Source organism: Aythya fuligula, chromosome 18, assembly GCF_009819795.1.
Source record: "Aythya fuligula isolate bAytFul2 chromosome 18, bAytFul2.pri, whole genome shotgun sequence".
Taxonomy (NCBI): domain Eukaryota; kingdom Metazoa; phylum Chordata; class Aves; order Anseriformes; family Anatidae; genus Aythya; species Aythya fuligula.
Window position 1 is genome coordinate 4,931,440 of NC_045576.1, and position 27,895 is coordinate 4,959,334.

Genomic DNA, 27,895 nt, shown 5'->3' on the forward strand with positions numbered 1-27,895 from the left:
CCGAGGGGTCCTCGGGGCCCTGCTCTGCGTGGCCGGGCAGCCACATGAGGGGTGGCCTGAGGGCAGCAGCAGCAGGCCCCAGGGGCAGCGCCCTGCCCTGCTCCCTTGGGAGCTCCGATGGGTCACAGGATCCTAGAACCCCAGAATCATTCGGGTTGGAACACACCTCCAAGATCATTTGGTTCTACCGTCCCCCTTCTACCACCATCACCCACCAAGCCATGTCTGCAAGCACCACGTCCAACCTTTCCTTGAACACCCCCAGGGACGGTGCCTCCACCACCCCCCTGGCAGCCCGTCCCAGCGCCTGGCTGCTCTTTCTGAGGAGAAATGTCTCCTCATTTCCAACCTGAACCTCCCCTGGCACAACTTGAGGCCTTTCCCTCGGGTCCTGTCACAGTTACCTGTGAGCAGAGGCCGACCCCCAGCTCCCCACCCCTTCCCTTCAGGCAGTTGCAGAGAGCAATGAGCTCTGCCCTGAGCCTCCTCTTCTCCAGCCCAAACCCCCCAGGCCCCCCAGCCGCCCCTCACAGGAGTTGTGCTCTGGGCCGTGCTCTGTCACGTCGCACCCTCTCGGCAATGGCACAAGCTCGGCCTGAGATGGCTTCCAAGCAAGGAGCGTGATCAAGTACGTGGCTCAGTGTGAGCCTGTGGGGTGGGCTTTGGGGGAGGACTTTGGGGAGGAGTTGCGAAAGGACTTTTTGGGGGAGGATTTTGGGGAGGACTTTGGGGGAAGGCTTGGGGAAGGATTTTTTGGGGAGGACTTTGGGGAGGCCAGCCATGCCTCACACACCTCCACAACACGCACTGCACTGCTCCCGTTCCCCGTGCTGAATTATGCTGACTTATACTGAATTATAAGGGGGGTCACAACACTGGGGGCTGCCCCAGCCCCCCCTCTAGGCCCCCAGCCCCCCCACATCGCCACCACCCTGTGTCCCCCCCCCCCCGCCATGCTGGGGATGGCAGAGGAGCCCCTCTGCTGCTGCCCACAGCCGGCCCTTTGTTCTGCTTTGCTCTGCCCTGACACCGGGACAACCCCACAGGGTTTGTTGCTGGCCGAGGGATGAAGATCTGTGCACATCGATGGGTCGGAAATGAGGGCTAGAGTGGGTTTTGGGCAGTGCCCAGCTTTTTTCTGAGGGGACATTTCAGTGTGTGAAGCCATAGGGGTGAGGCTGCGGGCTGCTCAGCACCAGCAGTGCCCATCCTGCTACCTCCCGGGGGCCTGGCACCCCGATACCTGCATAACCCCTAGGAACTGCATGCCACAGGACTCGAAGCATCTGCAAGGCACCTTTACAGCACTTTGCCTTTTAATAACCTCTCAGCTGACAGGGGACAAGCAGGCACAAATTTGTTTGATTTGAGTTGAACCCTGCCTGGTTTAGGCACTGCCCGTGCAGAGTGGGCGCAGAAGCTGCCTGAGCTGGCAGACAGAATGGAGGGCACCAGCACAGCACGTTATCCCCTCTTCCCAGAGTCACAGTTTATAGATTGATCACCAAAAACCCACAGGTTTCCCAAGCTTGGGAGATACTTACCGAGAATAAGTGAAGGATCTGCTTGGGGAACTTCTACATCGCCTGACCATGCTACAAAGAGAAAGAAGGGAGGTAACATTTGTCATTTTATCTCCTGCAGTGACCAAAACCAGCAGCATCACTGCAGTCTGCTAGCAAGGGGAAAGCTCTCCTGTTGTGTGGGAAAAGTGGGATTTGGTCTCCCAAAACAGCCCAGCCCACGCCATTGCCCTGCTGCACAGCCAGCATCATGCTGCCGTCCCACCAGGCACACCAGGGCAGCCCACGCACCTCTCCGAGCCACAAATCTCCACAAGACACTTGCTCTGGACCCCGAGCACCTCATCAGCTCTGTTGGAACCCTTCCCAGACACCGTGTCCCAGACATATCTCCCAGGTGGAGGCCCTGCACCATCTCCAAAGCAGAAGATGGAAGCAGCAATCTCCAGTCATCCCAGCATCCTCCCAGCTTTTCATTACAGCTCTGTGCAGCCCCGTTAAGGCTCTGGTCCATCATCATGGGACAGCAGAACTGAGTTTTGCTTATGCTGCTACAAACCCTGATAAGCCTTGTATCAGAACCCTTGCAACCAGTGGGAACCTGGGATGCTGACCTGCAATTCCCTTGCTGTGCAGACCATGATCCTGTGGTCTCTAAAGGACTGAATCAGTCCTCCAGCTTGGCATTTTCTCTCCTTTAGGTGTAGTTCGCATGTAGCATAGAAGTGGGACACACACCTGTTGCCTCTACAGTTCCACCACTGCCAATGAAAATGGCAAAGCATTTTTAAGAATATTTCAGTCACTTCTGCCAGGTGCAACAGCGCACTTTAAATGCACCCTGTTGACAAGAACCCCAAGAATAATCCCGTCTGGAAAATATGCTATTTGGCCTCCCAGCCTTGTTGAAGGTCCAAGTGGAAAAGGAGAATTCTTCAACCACTTCTCACTAGGCTTATATCAGAAAAGCTTCCATTTCTTCTCAGCTAGAGCTGGAACCTACAGGGGTAAACCCAATGTCTTGGAACCTGGATTCCAAAACACGGTTCAGAAATGGGTGTTGGAACTGAAAGGTGATAAAGAGCATTACTTTTTATTGGGGTGTCTTCACTAGAAGACAACAAAATCCCTCACCTATGCACTGGGATCCCGTTATTTTGGGATAGTTTATCTTCCTCATATTTCCAGGGTTTGGTGCTTTGCTCCTGAATCTGCACTAAACCATGAGCAACCAGTGCACTGCAGAGTAAATACTAAGCTTTATTCTGTGCCAACCCCAATATTAGTCTATAATGGTTGGGCTTGAAAGCAGCACCAGGGGCTGTCACGGGCCAGGTGGTCCCTGTATCCCTGAGCGCTTGACTTCAGTTCTTGCACTTGTCTTTCAGGAAAGCCGCAGGAAACTGTATTTTTTCAAGGCTGGTAAAGCACGATGGGAAATTTTGAAATTTCTTCCACGTACAGCAAAAGTTTAAAACGGAGGTGGGGAAGACAGCACCAAAACATATAGTAGGGAAGCGGAAGAGCAAGAAATAAAGGATATCAGAATAATGCAACATGTCGAACTTAGCTTTAGAACAGCTTTACTGTGTGCTTGTGTTTACAGGCTGATGTACAAAGAAAACCTTCACTGAGATAAGAGCTAGTAGGGAACACTTCTCTGGGGGGTGATACTCAGAAATGACCCCAATCAGCAGTTCCTTATGTTTTTTTCATCCCCGTGCTCCCGGCCTCACCAGCTTGCCTCATTTACCTATTGCATCTTACCTTTGCTGCTGCTCACTTACACAGGCTGGGAAAGTGCAACTCTCCCCATCCTGGAAGATTTATTTATTTATTTTCTAACCATTTAGCAATAAAAGCATTACAAAGTAATCAGAACTATTTGCCTACCACCCTTCGTCCTACAATCATGCTTCTGAATATGGGTTTGTCCTGAAGAGAGAGGCAAGGTCCGCTCAGCTACGGGGACTGGTGTCTGTCCCTCCTTGTTCAGGTATTTTATGCTCATGCTGAATCTCCCACCCAGTACTGTGACTGCATTTCTGGAGTAGAAATACATTTCTGTGTACTTCACACGGGTAGAACCTGCAGTTTTTACCTGCAAAATACTGATTTCCTCTGCCTCTGTCAGAAGTCTCCTGTAATCTGTAGGGAGAGAAGAGTTGGGAAGGAGACAGAAAAAGCAGGAAAAGTGGGTACCACTTCAAATTGGATAAAATAATGCAAAATCGGATTGTTCCTACTCATGTAGGGTACAGACAGAAAAAAAAAAACACAGAAGTACTGTAGTCACAAGGAGACCACTGCAAAACCAGAAACAGCATCTGCTCCTTTCCAGCACTGTCAGCACACAGGTCTTTAGTCTGCTTGAAAATATTTTTTCCAACGTAAATGAAGGAGTGAGAAAAGGAGAAAGAACTATAGAGCAGCAAGAGAGGAATCCGACACAGTTTGGACTGTCACTACTGAGTCAGTCCCCCGACAGAAACGATTTAGGACAGGTCACTATTTGATGTGAAGTGCCTAAAGGCAGGCAGCAGCTGGGGGATTTCTCATCAGCAGTCCCAGCCTCACCGCTAGTTCAAGGCAAGCCACCTTTACTACTACTACTATTTATTGAAAGCAAAGCAATCTTCCAGCTTATTGTGTTTTATAACATTTTAATAACCCTGAAATCATGACTGCACTGGGACCACGTTTTCATCAGAGAAAATTTACAAGCAACTTGTTTCCAATGCATCTGACAGTAAAAAACAAACACCGGGGGCACACACAGGACAAAGTGTCATATTCGCTCCTAATGAAACGTCGTCATTAGAGAGGAGAAAACGGTGGGAGCGTGAGTAATTGAAAATGGTCAACTTTACTGTCTTTGCACAGGCTGGAGGGGCCGTTAGAGCATGTAGTCTGGCAACTTGCAGCAAGCAATAGTTAACCTGAGAATGGGTGTATCCGCTGGAGGAAGACACCTAGAGCCCACTAGAACATGGGCACGTTAGCAGTCCGTCCTCCCTCAGGAAAGCTACAATGTGGATGAGTGCTGGAGGCGCCTCTCCCAAATTCCAAGAGCACAATATTACTGGAAGAGACCCCCTGGGAACAAGGGGGGGATGTGAGAGGACAGAAGTTTGGCTGCTCCCGTAGACTTTAAGGTTTCCCGGGTATGTTACCGCCTTCGAAGCCACCCAAGGACCTGGGTAAAACAGTCCAAGAGACCTGCAGGGAGCTAAAATCGTCCTGTGTGGTCCGTGGACGGGCCCATGGTCTCCTCCGACTTCCCGCTAAAGGTAACACCACGCATCACAGACATTTCCACACATTTACGGAGCTGTCGTTTACCTTGGGTTTTCGTGGGGAACGCGGGTAAGTCAGGCACCCGGACAGTTCGCGAACAGAGTCCGTCCGATCTCCGTTTGAGCTCCCAGAACTCCCCTTCCCTGAAGCTGGCTACGCAGGACTTTTGCAGAGATTGTACATTCAGCATCAATACAGTGATACAATTCGTACACCTGTCATTTTGACAACGCGAGGACGCTAACAGACATCTAGCAGCAGTTCGTATACGGCGGCGTGAGACGATCCTGGCGGGGCGCCGTGGCGATCTTTGATCTGGTACCACAGGTATGCTCCACGCTATAGCTGCCCAAAACCCCTGTCTGAAAGGGCATTTCCATTCCATTTCCAGACTCTTCCAACTCCAATAAGTCTTAACATATACAGATAGCCATATACATTTTTAATTAAAATGCTCCTTCACATACACAATCATATATTGAATTATCAAGGACAATAATATATTTTTGGAGCAGAAGTAGCAAAAACAATCTGCTCTGCCAGTGCCACCCACAAACTAGACAAATAACTAAGAAGTTTGACAGTTTCAGACCACTTAGGAAAGAGAAATTCTCTTGGCCTAGAAGATAGGGAAGCCATGCAGTGAAAGTGCTATGGAAGATACAGTAAATGCAATATACATTAAAAACACAAATTGTTTAAAATGTTCTCTTGTAAAGATTCTTGAGACACAAGGATCATCCTTAGCATCAGGAGCTATCTTTACAATTTCAGAAATATTTGATAACATTAAAGCAGGAGAGAGTATGACACTGAAAATAAAAATTCTACCCAAACACTATAAGATCGATTTTGGCCAAAAGCTACATTTCTTTTAATATACCAGGGTGGATACTAAATTTTAAGAGTGTATCAGATTTACAAAAAGTCATCTGACAAAAGCTCTCATTTGCTGAAACATCTGACTCTGTGATGGACTTTGATGTCTAGGCAAACAAAACTCAGGAAAGCTGAAACTGAAAGCCCTCCTTGCTCAAAGAAAAATAAAAATAGAAACTCTTCCAAGAATTTCAATACCAACACCTGGAAGAGAAAAAAAAAATAAAAACAAACAGGGGATAGGAAGGGGAAGCAGTTCACAGTGAAAAAAACAACTATGACAATAACTGTGCAATATTGGGGCAGTATTGATACTGGATGAGATTCACTGAACAGGCTGCAGATTGGAAATTTTAGCCATCTAGGTAACAGAACTGACCCCAAAATCTAGGTTTGATAATTTGTAACTTTATCATACCTGCCAGCAAACTGCAAACTCAAGAGTTGCTTGGGTTTCCCCCTGCCCAGGGGTCTTTCTCCTTGCACGCACAGCCCATGGCAGAGTAGCCTAGCGAGAGAAAAGACCCCCCAGCAGAAAGCTGGGCTGAAGGCCCAGTGCTGGCAGAGCTGCTGGGTGCTGTGAGCTGCTTCCTCAGTAATCCAGTTCTTCACGAGTTACTTTCCTTCTTAAAAGAAGTGCAATGAGTTATACTGTCCAGAATCAACCACTGGAAACTTGGGATAAATCATGCTTTCAGTATAAATCACCGTAACGCCACCAATAAGTAAAGAACTGGTTTTAGGGAGGTGGGAGGAGAACGTAAGCTCATCTTTAAGCTAGGGAGATGGAGCAAGTTTGGGTTCCTCCAGGAACCTTCTGCGATTTGCCTGCTACACCTGGTTAGCTACTCAACTTATCTCCCTTGAGTTCAAACCTGAAAGGCCAAAACATGAATATATATATATATATATATATATATATATTTTTTTTTTTTCCTATCTTATTTATAGGCTATCTGCCCACCTCATAAAATTTAGCGGAACTGGCCATTTTGATCTAGAGACATTAAGTCCAGAAAATGGGAAGCTACAGCATGACTGAACAGTGGAGCTGGAGAGGAGCCTTTGGCCTCCTGTCTCCATACTCAGTGTTAGCCATTAATCAAAGACATGAATAAATGAGAAAAACAACAAAAAATGATTACTGCTTTTTATGCATCACTCTTTTGGATGTGATATGCAAAGCATTCGTGGTACAAGCCATCATCAACAAGCACATACTCCAAGTGTGTGACTACACTTACAGGAGTGATTTGCCTGGCTTTACACTTAAATCTCATTAATATTGAAAGTGTTAAACTTCCTCCATGAAATACCTTATGAGCTTTTACTTTTTTTTTTTTTTTTTCTTTTTAGTATCCCCTGCATAAAAGAAAAATACACATTATTTGAACAGCCAAGAAAAAACTGCAATTTATTAAGTTTCAAAGAATCTTCGTACTCTTGAAAGCAACTTTCGGTGCATGTTCTTTAACAATCACATTCTATGAGGAGAAAGAACATTAAAAGCCACAATTGTTTGTTTGTTTGTTTTTAATCTCAGAGTTACAGACATCTTTAATCCAAAAGGAAAGGCAAAAAAAAAAAAAAAAAAGCGCCCCCAAACAAAAACCCACCCCAACAAACCCTAAACAGAAATTTCCATTCCCAATTTCAAAATATCAGGAGTTTTTCTACAACTCAATGCTAAACTTCAGCATGAAAAATTGTATGTAAACACGCACATACACACATACATATTTTATATAAGAGAGTGTGTGTGTATATATATATAAAATATATATATGTAGGAGGCGTGTAATGGCAATGAGATGCAATTACTCTGAGGAAAGGTTATTCAGCTAAATACACTACTAAAACTTGAGAAAAAAACAAGTCTTGAACCCAGTTTGTGCATAGTTCATGATCCTCTATAAAACCAGCTTTTGTTAATTTGCAATCTTGCAGGACCCTTTAAATCTGATAAAACCATTAAAAAGCTAATCTTCCAAAAAAAAAAAAAAAATGTAATGCACAAGTTTCCTGATCCAAGCAGGCAGGGAGCACAATGTTCATATAATTTTTAAAACATACTTGAAGTGTATGTTATTCCATTGTCTTTCTTCCTTTCAAAACAATCAAAAACATTGATCTTTTTTTAAACATAAAGCAATTTTTTAATATATAAAGCACTCTTCAAACATCTATTTCTTTTGAGTCCATTATTTGGTAAATATGTAACTGCTACACATTAGATTAGGTATTTTCTTCTTTCTTACTGTCTTTTTTTATTTTATTTTGTTTTTTAATAATATCTTCAGTGCTAGGAGTTGGGTTTTAAAAATACATGAAATGGTGTGGAGTTGCTCCTCGGGAAACCCGGCTTTCCTGAGACATCTTCCACCATGTGCAAGATAGTGATCACAAAGTTTTCGCCACTTTGACGAAGAGGAGGAAAACAACAACAAAAATAGTACACAGCAATGGCCAAAGAAAAGAATAATACAACAACACTGTTCAATCCCAGAGCTCTGAAGTAGCATATCTTCATTCTGAAAATAGTTTTCTTTACGATGGAAGTCTTTTTTTTTTTCTTTTTTTTTTCTTTTTTTTTTTTTAATTCCTTTTTTATTTTAAAGTTTGAAGGAGAAAAAAGGTCTGTAAACAGGTGAGAGCCAAAACTCCTGGCTCCTCCAAAAGCAGTCAAAACCTATGTCCAAGTGCTTGTTTCTGTTCCTGCTTGCAAGGGAACTATCCACTCTTTACAATTATCTATGGCCACAGTTCAACAAGAGTATTTTTTTAAACTTTATATTCCGAATGGAAAAATGGTGCAATACTCCGGTAATAATTTTCTTGCATTAGTCCACAATAAAAAGCCGCTAAAGGTAGATATACATATTATTCTCCAGAGATACACACTGTAATTTTTAAAATGCGATAAGAGTCCTTGAGTAAACATTTACACGTGAATTGTCGCCGGCCCCTTCTATCAGTTTCTTTCTTTTTTTTTCTTTTTTTTTTTTTCTTTTCTTTCCTTTTTTTTTTTTTTTTTTTTCTCCTTTTTTACCGTTATAGGATTAGCTACAAGAAGGGCTGCGGACACTCAGTGCAAAGTTAGAAGCTAATAACAATTAAACATTTGACCAATGAGCAAATAAAAAGCATATACTGAATAAAAGGAAAAAATTCACACTTTTAGTTAAATCACACGTGGGCGCACACGTACACACACATACACACAAGCACACTCACATACATACATCTGTTCAAACAAAAACATATAGTCTGAACTTTAAAAAAAAATCTTAGAGCCTGTTTTTTGTGTACTGATGCCAACCTGGAAGTGTAATAATTAGACTTAGAAAGTGTTCACATTTTGTTATTGGCCTGCTGGATTCAAGTATTTGCATGTTTGATATGTTTTTTTTTTTTGTTTTTTTTTTTGACTTTTTATATTTTTGGGATTAAAAAAATGACATGAAAAAGTAATGAAACAAGGGTAATGTGCATAGGCAGATCCATGGGAGTAGTGGACACAGAGATACCCCAGCCCCCGCCCGCCCTCCCCCCATTCAACCTGTACAGTCAAGAGTTACCATTCAGATTCATTACTTTTCTGTACCAATGGTAAATATCACACTTCACCCTTTCTGATTATTGGGTCCGCCTCTGGTAATGTGCATAATAGTCACAGGCTCATTTTAAATAGGCTTTCATTTCCCCTTCCCCCCCCAAGTTGATAAAATAACCCTTTCCAGCCCAAATTCTGAAAAGTGCCCTTCATGATAGACCTATTCTAAGCAGCTTTTATAGTTTGTTTTTAAAATCACCATACAAACATAAAAAGACAACATAAAACAAAAAGCCATGAAAAAAATAAAACCTGTCATTAGCATGTGACACTGACCAAAAGTAGCCCATACTGTTTCATTAACAGTTCACAAGGACTTCTGCAGTTTCATATTTGATATTGGACAGAGGTACTAAAAAAGGGCTGCCAGTCTGATCTGTTAAAGCTGGATTCTTCATCAAGCCCGGGACTGGAAAGGGTTACAACTTTTATTTTTCCTTTAGTGCTGATGATTGTTATTTCCATTTTGTTTCTCTCGTTTCCTAGATGGACTCCCCACTGAGAAGATCACCTGGAAGAAGAGTATTCAGAGGTGTGGGGCTCCCGATAACTCGGCCGTCGTCGGTGCTGGGGGGTCCCCAGAGGCTGCTGGAGTACTGGGGCACCCCACCCCACAGCAGGTCGCTGCTGCCCTTGCCCCCCAGGCAGGGGCTGTTCCAGTGGCCGGTGTCGCCGCGCACCAAGCCGTGCGAGCCGCCCGCCGAGCCCAGGCGCGTCTGGTTGCTTCCAGTGTTGGACTGCCAGCTGGAGGTGGGCGGCAGGGGCTGGCCTTGTGCTAAGAAACGGTTTACTTCCTCTTCACCAGCAAACTCGGCCAAGATGGTAGTGTTTCCCAGGACACACCTAGGGACAAGAGCAAAAGGCGACGTGAAATGAGGGGCGCAGGCGGCGCTTTTGGAGATATCCAAGATTTCTGTATATCTGTTACCTGCCCCGTGTTAAATTTGAGATGAAGGATTAGGCCAAGTCTGCTCACTTTTAGGAATCCCACTCTCTTAAAAAAGACCCCTTTCATATTTACCTGTCTGCAGGCAAACACAAAGCCATGTGTGTGGAGACTACATTTAGCCAACATACATCACAGGAGACAGTCTGCACTCTAGGCTTGAATTTTCATAGAATTTTAAATTAATTTTCAAGAAGTATTTAATCACTGCTCTTTCTAATTTACATAACAAAACCCCCCACGCAACTTGAGAGAGAGTGAGTGAGCCATTCCCTTATCAAATCAGATGGGAGGGATGGGATCTGAGCCTGTTGACTCTGAGATGTATTTTCCAGCAATCAAGTCCATGTAAACATTCATCTGTGAAACAGACAGTGGCTGATATCTTTAATACTATCCTGCTGGCTTCCACAAATCGCACTGTATTTTGCCGCTGTTGCTCTGCCAGCAACCCAAAGGCACATATTGCTGTGCCTTTCTGTCATTCAGAAAGGTCTGTCCTGTTCTTTGCCAGCAGTGCAACTAGAGGTATGCCACAACCTATTAAAAAAACAATTAAATGGAGGCCTTCCAAATCACTGATAACATAAGGACTTTAATATGTACATATTTAATATAAGTACTCATCTTTAAAGTCAGATACCAATTTCGCATTTGGCAGCATTTCTTTTACCTGATGCCACATTTAAATTGATGTAACTAAGATGGGTCAATTTTTCATCTCCAATCAGCTCTGAATGCTGCTTTGTAACATTTTATTAAGGAAAGGTCCATCCTTATTGTTTGGCCATAGAGCAAACTATTTCTTCTACAATCAGTGTTTTAATCACACTCATGCTACTGATGTCGATAAAGAAATTTCCTTTCTAAGCAGTTAAGTTTCAAACATCAGTTGTTATATTTGTTATATTTTCAATTGTTTCTAACATCACTGATTTTATCACTCAAATTCTCCGGCTCTTGTGTACTATACCAGTTAGTCCTGTGGATTTTAAAACAGCTAAAATTGCTCATTTTGTTCCTTCAGAGAAGTAGTTCTGACATAAAAGTAGCTTCGTAACAAAGGACAAACAAAGTAGAAACGTACATATGCAGAGACTTTTGGGCCTTGGCTGCTTCTTCCTTGGAACTGTATCGGACCACAGCATTCCCTTGTGTCAGGTTCAGGTGGAATGTTATTAGAGGGCCATGCTGCAAACACAGTGTCCGCAGTGTGGAACCATCAATCTGGTAAGAGAGAAGGGGAAAAAGATTTATCTGTGCTTTTGTGGTTTCACTTCATAATTATTGCCAGCTGAACAAGTTTAAAGCTAAAGACTAAGCAGGTGTGAAAGAAAAAAATATGCTTGATTTACATAAGAGGAATTTAATTATAGACTTATCACTGTCTTCATTGAGAGTGACATCCTGTCTTAAGGCTTCCCTGCAGTCCAGTGCACAAAACTTCCCCAATTATGTGACACAAGCTATATTTACAATCAGAAGTCTACAAAGTTAAAGAAAAAGCAGCACTCGTAAATTTAACTATTTTTTCCCCAGGATTACTTTAGATGCTTTGTAGCTTATGATCTTCCTTGTGAACGATACTACAGGGAGGACTAGAGAATTTGACGGACTTAGAAGAAAAATAAAACCCCACAGAATATGCAGCTTTTATACCTCTGAACCTGATAGAAGACATTATTCACCTCTAAGCTTACACATACGGAAGTGGTGCACACTGAATGACTAATTACATGGTCTTAAAGCTCATATTTGATTTGACAGCACTTTAAAAACTTAACAGATTGCCTGCAGAAGACAGACAATTGGAATAAATGCAGAATAATTATTTTCCCTTCAAATGAACCAAATTACCAAGGCTGATGAATGTTCTTCTCATCTCTCAAATATGACAAGTCTCTTTCCATAACTAGTTATGTACAATTCTAGTTACCTGGGGTGTGAGGTTTCGAAGAACCAGCCAGCTGCTTGTTCTCCCTGAGCTGTCAGTACTCCATGCTGAACCTACAATACAAATTCCGCAACAAAACATTTAATCACGGTGTGGAGAACATATTACAAGAAGAAAACTTATCTGGAATCACAACATACTAGCAAGAGAAATTGCTACCATAAACAAATCTTACAGCAGTTTACTTGCAACTTGATTTATTGTCTGCTTTGGAATGAAAGGTTGCCAAAAGAAAACCTGCTTTTGTTACATTTAGAAGATCTGTGGCATTTTTCACATTCCCACAATAACTTTGGGATGCAGGTACGTCACTGCAATAAACTGCATCTTCAGGTTACATTAAAATTACTTTGGAAGAAACATTTTAAAAGCAATTCAGATGTCCAAGCTCAGATTGCTGGTTGCTATTAAAGATTTTTATAGCTCTGCAGCACTCTGCTATGTTGCCAATGATAGATTAATGTATATGAGTTATTCAAAACAGATATTTCTGCACTGACAACGTTCTGATTAAAGATACATGGGTATCACCAGCAAAACCTGCTTTTCCAACCTCAGCCTGATGTTTTACAATGAGAAACTGTACAAGCTTGGTATTTATTAGTGGCATTTGAAAAACTGCAGTACTTCTGTAGTCACATGTGTGACCACACTGGCTTCAGACAGAATACTGGCACTAACAGTATCAGGCCAGCAGGTGGGGCTTTGGTGCAGAAAACATTCAAAATAAATGGTAAGAAGGTTTAATTTCCATCTTAGTGAAAGCATAATAACAAAATATTCAGCTAGATAAAATATGTGTACTGCTTTCTTTTGAAGCTGACAATACTTCTCAGACAAATATGATGCATACATTTATATAGCCATAATTGTGGTTTCTCATATTTGTATTTAAGCAAAATAATGACATCTAAAAAGGAGTCTGTATGAAAAAATCAAGACATTCCCTGCGGGCCCTGAAACGCCATCAGGTCCTAAATGCTTCACATCCACAAACGTGTCCCATGTTAAATTTCATAGGATGATTCACTTATCAAAGTCTTGTAGGAAGTCACAGATCATAGCACAAAACAAGAAACACACTTAAAATCTATTTTTAAAAATAAGAAAACAGGGAAAAAATCCTGATCGTTAATAGGAATGGAAGTATTTGGCAATTCACAGGTAAAATTACTAATATGATGACCTGAAAGATGACAGCTTCATTTACAACCTATTCTAACTAAAATAAACAAACACGAGCTTCATCCTCAAAATGGATACGCTCTGCTTGTGTTAAACCTCAACCATCTGGAGTCTGATACAAAGCTGCAGGGCGTCTCACTATTGTAAGACAGAAAAACAACAAACAATTACAAAAGGAAGGCGCTGTTGTGCTATATGATATAGAAGTCAGGAGTACCAGAGGAGTAAGAGCTGGTCCAACCCAGGGGACTGGCACCCCATGTAGACGATGGCTTGGTGTTTGTTAAGCCTGGAGGAGGTCTTGTAGGAGCAGTAGTGTTTCTGGGTACCTTCCATAGTTCATGGGATAAAGAGGCTTGTGTGTGAGAGATTGGGCCAGAGGACCACGTAGACTTGATGTCTGACAATTTACCTGCAACAGAACAAAATAAATTAGTGTATTTTCTGTTAGCAACAATGGCTAAATCAAATAGGATGGGTAGTCATCAAGCTTCTGAACTCACTACATTCTTCCAGCTTTTCAGGAGAGAAAACAACAGAATTCTGCAACAAGTCAGCAATACAAATCCTATATACGTGTAACCTGCTTACACTGCTATTCATATTTTCAAAGAAATTTTTAAATAATGATTCTAAAACCACCTGCTACATATACAGATCCTTTCTTTTTTTTTTTTTTTTAAATCTCCTACTATTTTGCTTTCTTGTAAAAGTCAATACATGAAAAAAGACCAGAAATTTGAAATCTAATTTCATCAAAATTATAACTTTAAGATTATCTCTCTTAAAGACTTTAGAACCTAAACACTTGTTTTCCACATAACTCATTTTATCTAATATAAAGTAAGCAGCACAACCACATGTTCTTCTGATATATTATTAAAATTCCAAAGATGAAAGACCAGCAAAAATTCTATTTCAGAATATTCAAAATAACAGATACTCTTTTTTCAAGTGTCTCTGAGAAACTGAATTCTGCAGAAGAGTAGACCATTTTGCAATCTGTCAACTCTTTGAAACTTTTTACTGTTTGGTTTATTTCCTCAATCAGTAGTTCAACTATTTTACTATTGTTCCCATCAAATCAGAGCTTTATAAAATAGTACAAAACCCAAGAATAACGAGTACTGTTTAGCTGTGAGAGGCACACAAAATCAATTGAAATTATAGAAATTACAGATAGTAAACCAAAATCCTTTATTCACCTTTAGACTTGCACATCTCTGCCTTTCTTCCTTGTAACAGCTTAAGTTATGAAAGTCAAGAGTGCAATAATTTCCTTGCCATGACACAGTCCCCCCATTACTGCCATTAGCAGCACACATTTTCACTGGAACGGGCTGAAATGGTCACATTGCTGCATATTCTGCATGACCAAGTGATACTGTGCTTATGCTGGCTTAATGTTTTTATTTTGGCAGCAGACAATAAGAAAATACTTTATCTGACAATGTTGAAGATACATAAATCCCGTGGACTTTTTTAAAACCAGATTTGAACTGCCAGATTAATTTTATATTGAATCAGTGCTTTGCAGCAGGTAGTCATAGCAGTCTTTGTATGAGGGACCCTGAAGCCAAATTTACCAGTCACAAATCACAGCCTCAAGTTATATATATACACACACACACACTCAAAATTGTTCCTATTTATCTGTATCATCTAACTCAATGATTTCATACTGAATCATAGTAATTCAAGTGAAAGGGCAATCGCTCTCTCCTCTTCTTGCAAAACTGTGGTGACAAAAATAATTTAACAATGATGATCAAGACATTAACAAAGAGAAAAAGGGTGGGAGTGAGGAGGAAAGTCTGAATTTTAGAACTCAGAGCAGGCTCAACCTGCAATGTAGCACATGATGCATGCATGTTACCACAGATTAGATGTTGCTATCTCACTAATTCCCATGGGTTTAACACAAAGATTAGATGAGACTGCAAAAAATAAAAGCAAGTAAAGCAGAAATGCATGACAGATATAAGAAAAGCAACCTATTCCTTTCTTTTCCTTTTAATGGAGTAAAACATTTCAAACAAACCCTTTTTGCTTTGCTACCTGCAGTATGACCTACAGGCTGTGGCTTCTTTGATTCATAGCAGTGGAGAGTGTTCATTGATTAGATATGAAAGTGGTAATATAAACCATGCAACAGCCCCTACACATTTTTATAATGGGACAAACTGGATATTTATGTAGTCAGTTTGCAAGCTTATTTTCTATGATTTGCAAAGAGAGATACCTCAGAATTTATAGCTCATTGGAAAAAATGGGGCAATTTGCATATTGTTTACACCATATGCAAGCTCAGGTAAATAGTAAGCATCACACTTTGGAATGACAATTAAAAGACATTTAAACAGGTGTTTTGATCTGCTTAAGTAAGGGGACACACGAAGAAAACAAGCTTGTGCTTTATGAAGCTTTCTTCAATAATTAAATAAAAAGCCCCCAAAACCAACCCCCATTCCGAGGCAGAATACCTCCTTGAGGTACAACTTAACTTTCTCCTGAGCTGAAGACATTTTACTGCTAACAGTGAGTTTGTTAACAAAAAATTCCTATGAGCTCGCACTGGAAGGGTCTAGTAGGGGAGTTACTACCGAGGTCTTAGAAAATAGAACATTCCTCTGCAAAGTTGCAATGGAAATAGTCGTTAAGACACCTCGATGCCAATACAGAGTGACGGCATGTGCCATCAAGTGGAGTAAATACATTTTTCCTTAGCACAATTCCAGGCATAGCATACAGAGCTCACCACTGAAGAGCTGCCAGGAGAGCTGCCTACCTGGCACAGGACTGAAAAATGTGCTTCTGTCTATAGTAGCACTACTGCAGTAACTGGGAAAGCACTTCTCCTAGGGCCTTTTCTCAGAATGCAGGGGAACGTGAAAGTAGAAAGGCCATTTTTCGTACCTGCAATGCTAGGTGCGGATGCAATGCTGCTGAAAGAGCTACTGTAGCCGGAGGCACTAAGCGGCCAGGCACTCGATGAAGGCAGCGTGGCATTCTGAGATGATGTTGGGGATGACCCTGCAGAACCAGCAGAGAAGCAACTAAGAAAGATGGGCATAATGATGTTTGGTGTGACATAAGCAAAACTATTATGTGCAAATACAAACCATGCAAGGCATTTTCCTTAATCAGCCTGGTCTTAGAAGTCTAGGAATGAAATGTTACAGAAAGCATGATAAAGTGAAGCAGAAGTCTTTAGTAGAAGAGAAAAGAAAGCTGGCACAGTAGTAAATGTACTAGCGCCTGTGCAGAAGATAAATTCTGCTTTTCGTTTAAGATATGCGACTAAAAAAATCAGCATTAAACTGTTTAGTCTCAAGGAACAGGCCTCATTTATAAAGGTGCTTTGCTGGCTGACTTAAGCAATGGCAACTGTAGATGAGCATAAATGTATATGATAAACTAACCTCTTACCATGGGTGATTTGTCCTAAATTACTTGAGGTGAGCACTTCTCCCACATTTTAATGCCCACAAGCATCTTTAGATTTTTGCAGGCTTTCAGTAAAGCAAGGATATATTTTAGCAATCTCTTCTCAAACTAATAACATTAAACGAAATAGCCTGAAACCATCTTGGTAAATCATTTACAATCTGAGGAGCTATCTAAGCATACATACAATTTCCTTACTGGCAGCAAATGAAAGAGACAGAACATAAAAAAATATCTTCATTATAAGGGCCAGAAGAAGTCGAAGTATTCTTTCTAGCCACCAACAAAATTGTTTATCCCAGGTGACTTATCATTCCGGACATACACAGATATACTGTGATACCAAAACATCTTTACCTGACTAATAAAACTACAGGTGAGTTTTTTGGAAGAAGACAGAGTGATGTATTGAGGCAGAAGGGAGGAAGCAAACGGACATTATCATCCCTCAATAAAAATCACAGGCTATGTACGTTCACCTGGAACGGAGACCAAGCAAACTTTACCTCACCCAGACTCACTGTGCTGCTCTCAGGACACACCAATACAGACATCAGTCTCAAGCAAAATAATTGCATCAAGGCCTTCTCTGGAAATAATCTATTCCCCATGCAGACACCTCTGAGGAAGGCTGGGGAAGGGAATTATATCAGACTCAAAGGCCCATATGCTCACAGAGCTGAAAGCAGCCCTGGTTCCACATGGCTAAAGGCTTTCAGTTTGTAGTAGATGATCCTGCAAAGCATCTTTAGCAAATAGGGCAAAACAACAATCAAACCAAAAGCTTAGGTTTTATCTGTTTCTAAGTGTACAGTGTATATATAAGCCACAGTCTAGCCCTGTGAATGGATCTCAGCTCCATTAATACAACCTGTGAACTTCAAGCTGTAGTATACAAAGACAGTCTTTTTGTGTCAGCGTGTCATGAAAATCCAATTTCATTCAAAGGAGTACTGACAATAACAAATAATTCTACCCAGAAGCAAACACCAGGATATACAAGCATAAAGAAAAAAACAAAGCAACTAAATTTTTTATTAAAATTATATTACTTATATAAAGATTTTTTTTTAAAAAAAGTAAACATATTATGAACCCCAGCAGTCATTGCTTTTCAAAAGGTTTTGTCTCCTGGCAGCCTGTTTTACCTCTGCAAAGATCATCTATACTGACACTCTACAAGTGGTGCAATTATTTCCTCACTCCACACAGATTGTATACCAGCAGAGCTAATGTATGCTTCCATTCCATGAAGAGGTGAGACCTGGAGCAGGTATCATTTCACTTAGAGATACAGTTCTGTAGGGCTACGTTTTTGGCCCAAAGGGAGTATTTCTTGGGTGCACCATATCTGAACTGTGGCTGAATTATGTCTTTATACTTTTTTTATTTAGCACTGTAGAGGTAACTTCAAATGACTGAGGCTGTCTGCCCCTTGAAGTATATCTGGGTCATTAAAAAGTTAATTCAACATTACTTATGTGCACAAATACTTCGTAGTTCGGTTTAAATAAAGACAGCTTTCTGGTAAGAGACAACTCAAAATCATTCAAGGCAATGAAAAACACTCCTCCTTTCCCTCATATCTCACATCCTTTCACATGAGCTGACATGTTCAGAGCTGGAAACTAGTTTCTGATTTAATTTTGGCTTATAATCTATGCAGATATCACTGATGTAGCTACTATAACAAAATCCACATTTTTAACCCTGACAGGTCCTTATTGATAACCTGATTATAATACCCCAATGCATCTTGGAGTACTTTCATAGAGTACAGGTAACTGGCCAATTAGGGCACACAGATCACAATTAAACCAAGCCATCGCTCCATTGATCCACTTTCCCTGTATCTAATTAGTAAATAGCATAGTCCCACAGGTTTATTGTTTTAGAGAATACCCTTTTAATTCTGGGGTAAACAATGTCAGGACAAAAGGAATGGAAATGGCACTGCGAAATTCTAGTCTACAAGTTAATTCCCTTTTTTATTTTTTTCTTTTCTTTGATGGTTTTGGATATAAAACAAAGCCACAGTTATGCATGACAGAAGACTGCTGCCTCAGCTACAACCGTGGAACTTTTGTATTGTGACTTCTTAAATATTTCCTGAAGTGCAAGAAGTTGGTCAGTATGGAGAATAAAATCTTGTTCAAAGCAAAGTGGTAGGAATTATACATGTTACAAAAAGATTTTGTGGTCACTGGAAGTTTTATTACGTATCCCAACCCTTCCCAACATAGAAATATTCACATTCCCAAGGAAAACCAGAACCTTCATAGTCCCATATTTAGCTAATGTATTTCTGGATTTTCAGTGAAAGTTCAGAGCTGAAGCTTTATTAGATCAGGACTATGTGCAAAAATATATATATGTAAATACTAAAATATATAAAAATACTATAATATATAAAAACATATATATAAATACCATACCCATATTATATGAAGTCAACTTTGTTGGAAAGAAGAAAGTAAATATAAATACACAAGTAATTTGTGTGTTTACCTCCACTCTTGAGAAGATAGCGATTAACATCCTGTATTGTGGTGTTTATGGTAGGCCCAGTTGGAACACTTCCAGGAGTAACATCAGGGTCATTTTCAGGATCAATATTCTGCAGTCCTTTCCATGGCACTCCTGGATGAAATTCTGTTCCAAATATAAGAAAATAAACAAACAAGGGCACATAAAGTCATAGTTCCCCAAATTTTCATTCTTCATATCAGAAGGATGCAATAAATAAAACCAACAGTGTGATTTAATGACATCAGTTTAACATGAATGCTTTGCATTTTACCTGGTGGCCAGTTTATGCTGGAGCCATTGGAAATTTTATCACTATCAGTTTTGGCACGTGACCAGCTGTGAGGAACAGCTACGGGTGGACTGGCAGGCGATTCACTGTTTTGAATCAGATCATACCGGCCGTAAGAGTCATCAATGGAGGACTTTCCCGGAGGACCAATACTTAAACCTCCAGGTATAGCACCTGTAAAGAACAGAACAGAAAGGCTTTGTTTAGGAGTGGGTCTAATTTGGGTTATTTCTGTTTTAAAATTAAAAAATAACATACAAACACTATGAACAATGCTTAACAGCCTCTGAAGCCTTACTAGGAAATACAGCTGTGAGATACTGCTGGTAAAATCCAGACTCAAGTTAGCTATGGAAATTTAGGCTACATTACTGCCAAAAAGAAAATAAGTCATTCAAATCATCATAGGGATGGTAAATGGGAATTTGCTGACAGCATACTATGGAGTATCTTTGTAGGCATTCCCCCTTCTTATCGTTCTCTAGGTTTTTATTACTGACAGTATGGATGATTTCTAATAGCAAATCCCATGTTCCTACAAATTATCAGACAACAATTTGGCATAAGCAGTAAAGCTTTTTGCAGAATAAGAAACTATCATAATAGAGAAATAATTCCTGTTGCTAATAATAAAAAGCAGCATACAAGACTGTTAACAGTGTCATGTTCTAACAGAGTAAGCTTGCATAAAGGAAGTAAAGGAATAAATGACTCAGGATACTGGAGGAAACAGGGATAAAGGTGTTCCAACAGATTAGCAATCACTTCTGGAAGACTGAATTTTGTGTTCCTAACTCCCAGTGTGGGCAATTATATAATCCATCATACCTTTGTACGTGACTGGCTGTGAAAAGTTGGTGATATTGGAAAAACTGTGGGGTAAAGTCAATGTAAAGTTTTTTAGAATTAAAGTATGCAGATCTGGAGTATGGGAAAGCCTGTGGGACTTGTTTGCACATGTTGCCAGCACTAATGGCTTATTTTACTCCATGTTCTGAGCAGTAAAAGTCACTAAATGAAACCAGCAGAAAGGTCTGTATGTATGATGTTCTAGCTGCAAGAACTTCAATGCATTGCTGAATGAGACTACAGAAATCTTAAAAAAAGGAAGTCAGTCTCAACAGGTGCTGCTCTGTATCAACCATTTATCAGCACTTACAGAAAAGAGTAACATGAGAAAAAAATATAATTGCAATGTGACTCAAGTTTCAAAAAGCCAAACTGAGATGGAGATTAAATGTGACATACCGTGCTTGCTGGAGTTCTGGTCAAGAGAAGAAGCAGCACTAGACAGATTATCCATTGAGTTGGGGTGTGTCCACTGAGGAAGGCGAGACTGGGACTGAGAAGTGTCCTTCACTGACAAACCACCAGTAATGTCCATGTTATTTACATTCATGTTCGGGTTCAGTCCAGCTAAGGGGAAACAGGTCATTACATATCCCTAATAAACTGGAGGATTAAAAAATAAGTCTCTGTTTAAAAATCCAACTAAAGGAATTATTAAACATTGATTGTTTAGACATTTATACATACATGCAGTAATTCACTATACATGTTTCTATCTGCTGTCAAAAACTAGCTGTTATGAGAACGCTCCTAATACCCCTATGGATTCAGAAAATATTCGAACATTGCTAAAAGGGAAAACAAAACAAAAACAACAACGAAAAAAACACATGTAGGGATATATTTTAAAGCTGTCAGTATTTCTATTTGCAGTCTCTTTACTTGCCCCAGAAAAGGCCTTCTAGAAAAATGCACTGGAATGCTAAGTTTAAACCAGTGAAGAATTTACAACATTCCACTGTTAAGCCAAAGTATTCCTAATGTCTCACCAGCATACCCCTGTGATGTCTGCCATTTTATTTTGTTAACAACATTTTAAAAATCCCAAATGAAGCAATTAAAAGGTCATACAAAGAGCTGCTAATCGTCAGGGCAGGCATGGACATATATATTTTGGAATAGATCAAGCAAAACCATCCTGTTTTCATATAGTACATATAATATTTAGGGAATAATTTTAACATGCTTCCGTGACATGGATCTGGATCCTTTCTCATATATAATTCTGAATGTTAGCAGATCACAGGAAGCTAAGATATGATAAGAACCTCTTAGACTTAGGCCCTTAATTCACAAATACTTTCGCCTTCTGATACCCCCTGCTGTAACAGCTCCCCACAGCAGTCCGAATCACCTTCTTAACTGCTGAATGGTAGAGGAAGCTTTGCAATTCTATTGTACACAGCATTAAAGAGAGGCAGAGAGATTAAATTAATTCCCCTATGTCATAAAGTCTATGGCATACATTGAACAATCACAGAAAATAGTTCTGAAAGTTGTTCTGTTCACCCTGTCTCAAGGCTGAATTGATTTATTTTCACATCGATCATACTTGGCAGATCATGAAATGCCTGGTGAAGAAGTTTTCACAAACTTCCCAGACCATTTATTCCAGTTCGCTACTTTTCTTACAGCAAATAAATGATTCTTAATGTTTAAGGACCTCTCTTATGCAACATAATTACCTCTTCCATTAGCCACATGCAAGACAACTTCTTTGAAACTATCTTTTATATTTTTGAAGATTGCTGCATGCCTCTAAGTCTTCTGTCTCAAGTGACCAAAAAATTTCATTTTTTCCTCACCAGTCAAATTTTCGAAACATCTAGTCATCTACACAACGCTCTTTTTTGCATTCCTTCAAAATCATCTGTATCTGTCTCAAAATACCAAAGTTCATGCCTTACTGATTAGAGTGGAAAGAAAATTAAGCGATTTCAAGACAATATTCCTGCTTATAAGGTGACATTTGTATATTTTACAATATGATGCAGTTATTTTGAATGTAGTTCATGAACAGCAACGTGCATAGATAGTTAACTGAGCAGATCTTCTGCTCTGCAAAGCACAGGTGAGCAGAGAGCTCACTTTTATTACTACCAGATAGGCATGTAGTACCATGATTTTGTTTAGGCATTTCAACGTTACTTAATAAACATATCTTTTGTATTTCTGTCTTTACTATACTGTAGAGCAAAGTACTTTGACACTTAAATAATGAAATACACTCCCTCTGCCTTTTGTGTACGGAACTGCTTTAATGAAGGACACATACCAAGAGGGTAAGGAGCAAAGGTGTTCGGTGAAGACTGTTGCTCTTTGGTCTGCAGGTCAGGAAGGCCGGGAGCCTGGGGATGGGGTGAAAAGCTATCCATGGCTGATTTGCCTGCAGAGGGGTGCAAAGATAGATGTGGAGGGGGAGGCTGCTGCTTCATAAGCAGGGCCTGGGCCAGCTGGCGCTGGTGCTGCTGGATCTGCTGCTGCATGTTATTGATTGTACGTGCAACCTGGCAACAAAAGAGAATGAATCCATAAATGATCAATTCAACACAAGGATGCAAGATTTTTTTTGTGTTATTTCAGGGTAGAAAAAAGCATAAGATCTCCTCACAAATAAAAATTGACTGAATTAGGGGTTGAAGAGCTTTCCTCCAATAGCTGAATGCTGTGAAGTAGCTTTATTCCTCTAGTACTCTTTCCATTTCAATATTCAAACCACGCACTATTATTGTTCTAAGAACGCTTTAGCTGGTTTGGTATAATGTAGTACAATCTCTTTAAGCTATTGAAACCAAATTCTAATGGAGAAATTGAATTGGCAGTCAAACCTACTTGCTGCTCCTGTTGTCTCATGGGTCCGGAAACATTACGCTGAGCCTGTAACATCTGCTGCTGGATTTGTAAACGTTGGTACGCCTACAAGATGGAAATGAGAGGTCAGAGGTCCTAACATATACAAGAAGTCTAAAAAGCTTGCCTGAACTGATCTGGCACAATACAAAATACTGGAGAAACACTGGAGTTTTCTGAAAACAGACAATGAAGCAGATATAACATTCTTGTTAAGAATGTATTATCAAATACATTTAAGTCCAGAATTGCGTGTGCTTTTGTGTTTATTTTTTGAACCAAAGAGGTCAATAAAAACATTGATGAGTAAGTTTGTCAGCAATGAATATTCATTAAAGATAGGAACCTGCTTTACTTCTGAGAAGTTTGTAAGAGGAAGCAAAAATTGAAATATAAGTTTATACTATTGTACAAATAAGTAAAGAACCAACAGTTACTTTGTTTTGCTCATTTTAAATTCTGACAACACACTGCATTTAATCAATTGTGCTGCTCCACTCTGGAAAAATTCCACAATTTTAACATCACTAAATGGGCAAGGTATTATTTCTTCTAATCTCCTGAACTTAAAATCCAAAGGAGATCTGTATGGGTATTTTTCAATTAGCTTCGTCCTGTCGAATTATTATGACATGAGATCAATACTGTGCTTGTCCGATGATTAGAAACAAACAATGGTATCAAATATTGTCACTAAGAGAAGAGTTAGGCTGGCACATTGACATAGTCAATTAAGATAGTTTATCATGCACAATGTAATATTTATCACTAAGAAATACTAATATAATGTTAGCACAGAATATCGCTTTTAACAATATTCATAAAATGTGATTAAATAATATAGATATGTGTGCATGCAAACATCTCAAAAAATACACAACTTTTCAAAAGCAAGTAGTTCTTATCCCATGGTGTGATTAATATTCATTCCATTAATTACAGGAAATTCACCATATACTTTGTTATTTAGGAGGCAATCAAATAAAGTTCTTCAGGTTACTCAGGTGACCAGCACTGCCAGATTCCTCTCTTACTATGGTTTGACTCAAATTTCCTAGTTGCTCAATGAGTTGCATATAATACGCAGAATAGTGCTGTTTGATAATATACAATAGCACAAAGACAATTGACTTTTTAGTTCCACTGATACACTGTAAAGAATAATTATTCCCACAAATTACTATTTATAAAGCCTGAGGCAAAAACATGATTTTGTTTCTTTGAAAAGAAACTCTACTAAAGAAATCACCATTTGATTGCTTTACAGATCTGTCGTGTCCATTTAAAGATTTAGTTCGTTGTTCTCTTATCGTCAATTCTGATTTACAGCTTACTTGCCACGTTCTTCAACTTACCAGCTGCAGCTGATAGAGCTGGTTCAACATCGTCATATGCTGAGGATTAATTGGCGAGGTTAATAGTGCAGGGTTGAGACCAATGTTTTTTGCTGCAAACTGCAAAAGCTGTGCTTGAACCTAAGGAATAGCAGCGTATTAAACCTCGTACATTCACTTTTAGCACTTGCAACTGCATAAGCCATAAACAAGAGCCATAAGACAGTAGCTGAATAATACTACTATTACCTGAACTGCACTATAAATGATAAAAAAAATTAACAATAGTAAAATACAATTTTAATAGCAATACTTACACATCCAATTACAGAAGAAAAAAAAAAGAAAAAAAACACAAATCCTAAGCACAAACTCCTTAGATCTCTAGAAACATTGTTTTTTTGCAAAAAGGAGCGAGAGAATCTGCGCACACAGATAACAAACAGTACACATGTGAGAACATCTCACCCACGTAACGTGCTTACTGACTAGTAAATCAAAAGACACAGTAAAGCAACAGCAGCTGCAAAGCCTCAGGACAATCACAAAATGAGAATGCAGAGGAAAAAACACATGGGAGAGTTCCAGGGGAAGGACAAATACAAGACTGGAAGTTTCATCTCACCTGAGGGGATAGAAACTGAGGCACTTGAGCACGAAGACTAGGCTGGGATGAATTAAGAGGTTGCACTGGCGGTTGCTGCGGCTGTTGCATGGTCCTGGCTTGTGCTGCTCCGCTATTGCCAAACATACCCAGATTGCCACTCGGTATCTACAACAGGACGAGAAGGACATTGGCCTTGAAACACATCGCTCAACGTATGACCTGAAAGTTCCTTATCTGTGCAGTTTTTATCCTCAATGATTATGACAGGCGTGGATAAAGAAACCAGAACGTGCAGACTGTTCTGCAGGTTGCCTTGTTGACAAACGGGCTCAGCATCAGGCACAGCAGAGATCACCACATACCCAGTAACATCCTGCACCTGCCCAAACTTTGTACAGACATCTGAACAAACGGTAGCCGAAGCTGAAGATGTCTTTTATTAGGATGTGTAACCCTAGAGGGTCACAAGATGAACAATGAGAAGTAGTCACCAAAAAGTGTTTGTGTATGTGCAGGAAAGAATAGGAGAATGAAGTCCTTAAACTCACTGCATCCTATTTATTGAATTATCTAGGCAGTTTTTATACATATTCATTTTATGAAGCCACTGATAACGGACGTGCTATTAGAGCAGCCTGTGCTCCTGATTGTGTAACGGGCTGTAAGTGCTGGACAAGTATTGCCTTTAGAGAACTAACTTAAAAGAATATATGTAATAAAAGACACCACCGAATGATATATAGAATTTTACAGTGTTGTGTGTGTGTGTTGTGTTTTTTTTTTTGCCTGATCTTTATTAGCACTTCAATTTATATAGCAAAAATAACCTTTTCATAATCAGCAGTAGTTTATGACCTCTCAGTCTCGACCTGTTTATGAGCCTTCCCCCTCCACCTCCTCTCCCTTTCTTTCCCTTTCAGCACGTTCTATCCAGGGGCCAAAACAACCCTCCTGCCACAGTGCTTTATTTGACCAGAGGTGCTAGAAGCACAGTTCCTTTCTTACCACCTGTCAAAGCTATGAGCTGTCTTGACACTTATGACAAGAATAAAAAAAAGCCATCACTTCTCACCCATCTCATCACTGAATAATTACACCAGCCAGGAAAGATGAATTAGAGCAATGCCTCTGTCTTAAAGTCTGAGACAATTAAAAATGCCTCAAAAAAGAAACCTCACATCAATCAAGGCAGAGCTATTCCAGGACTTGGAGGTATAAATCCATAATACTACAGTCTCTTCTCAATGGACGTGTGTAATTAGCAGGCTGATTACAACTAAGCAGTTGCTTTATGTCCTATAATGCGAGACGTTTACACAGCAGGTAGTTTCTTCACTGGTATTTCATGTGAACAAAGATTTTGTGCACATTTCCAGTTTAAACCCCCGTTTCCCAGGGGGAAGAGACGAGCTAGCTGTGACTCTGTGCGCACTCAAATTCAACCTGCGACCTCCCCGAACAGCCTTACCTGTCGAGAAGAATTCAAGTTTTGCATGCCCAGCCCTGAGGCAATCCCGCCCAGGGTCTGATTAGGGAGTGCACTGTTTGAAAGGGGGAGCTTCAGGCTTGGTGAAGGCAAAAATGGTGAAGTAGTGGGCTCTTCCACTAGGCCGCCATCCTGATTGGAGAAAGAAAGGGTGAGCTGTGTGCAGTGCCCAGGAGTGGGCAGCGCACAAAACAGTTTCCCATGGAAATATAAAAGGGCATGGATGAGTGGGAAAAAAAAAAAAAAAAATGTTAAAAAATAATAATAATGAAAAAAAGAGGTATGAATGATGGGGAATGAAAAGTATGGAGTGAAGGAAGAAGAGAAAGAGAAACAGGATTAAGGTACTGTTTTCCTTTACTGTGTTGCACTTCATCCACAAATGCACAACCACCCTCATCTACCTCCCAGCAGGACAGGGGGGGCTCTAGCCACCTGTCCAACCTAACCACCACTTCTGCTACCCCAGAAAGGCCAGAAAAGCTAATTTGACACCAGTCTGTATTTGGTTCTACATCACAGCTCTGCTTTAAAACAAACACGTTTGCATTAATCCCCTTTCCTAACTGAGACACATGAGCCTCTTTTAATATTCACATAGCAGTGACTTATTAATATCCACTCTGAAACATTACTCTCCAACACGCCCGCAGAACACAAAAATACTTAAAAACAATAATGATAATGTTGCCTCTGTAGCCTTCCTAGGGAAGTGATTAAGACACTGCCTGAACATCCCCCAGGAGGAGGCAGATTTTAGCAAGACGTAAGGAGCCCCCCTCTCACCACGGGGCTGTAAGAAACCGTGGTTGAACATGGATATGATGAACAGAAGGCAGCCCCTGTGGGGGGCAAACAGCGAGTCAGAAAAGAAAATAAATCATATAATCCCCAATCAAACAGGTAGGTATCTAGCTAGTGTTACAGTGGGGTACTCAATTCTATCTCAAACTGTGCTTTGATGTCTGGGAAGCCTGCGGCAGGCATGATCAAATAACACTGTGTACAAAGTACAACTCCAAAAACAGGCAGAGGGGGGGAAAAAAAAACCTTTAATTTGCAACATACTGGATTGGTATTTTTCAGGCAATATTTTCACTGCAAAGA

General features: G+C 40.4%; 1 protein-coding gene across 8 annotated transcripts in view; it reads right to left on the minus strand.

The window, feature by feature from the left end:
• Window positions 1-8,737: 8,737 nt before the first annotated feature.
• TNRC6C (trinucleotide repeat containing adaptor 6C) overlaps window positions 8,738-27,895 on the minus strand; it is an 82,003-nt gene continuing 62,845 nt past the window's right edge. For 3 of the 8 annotated variants that reach the window (XM_032199434.1, XM_032199429.1, XM_032199428.1), the window contains 13 exons: window positions 26,771-26,944; window positions 25,321-25,467; window positions 24,717-24,836; window positions 23,344-23,427; window positions 22,787-23,018; window positions 20,911-21,078; window positions 19,645-19,836; window positions 19,353-19,496; window positions 16,314-16,430; window positions 13,615-13,809; window positions 12,195-12,265; window positions 11,346-11,485; window positions 8,738-10,155 (listed from right to left, as the gene is read on the minus strand). In XM_032199434.1, coding sequence (XP_032055325.1) covers window positions 9,795-10,155; window positions 11,346-11,485; window positions 12,195-12,265; window positions 13,615-13,809; window positions 16,314-16,430; window positions 19,353-19,496; window positions 19,645-19,836; window positions 20,911-21,078; window positions 22,787-23,018; window positions 23,344-23,427; window positions 24,717-24,836; window positions 25,321-25,467; window positions 26,771-26,944 — 2,145 coding nt within the window. In that variant the 3' untranslated portion in view covers window positions 8,738-9,794. The remainder of the gene's footprint in view (window positions 10,156-11,345; window positions 11,486-12,194; window positions 12,266-13,614; window positions 13,810-16,313; window positions 16,431-19,352; window positions 19,497-19,644; window positions 19,837-20,910; window positions 21,079-22,786; window positions 23,019-23,343; window positions 23,428-24,716; window positions 24,837-25,320; window positions 25,468-26,770; window positions 26,945-27,895) is intronic. The other 5 variants (XM_032199435.1, XM_032199431.1, XM_032199430.1 and 2 more) reach the window with 4 other exon arrangements.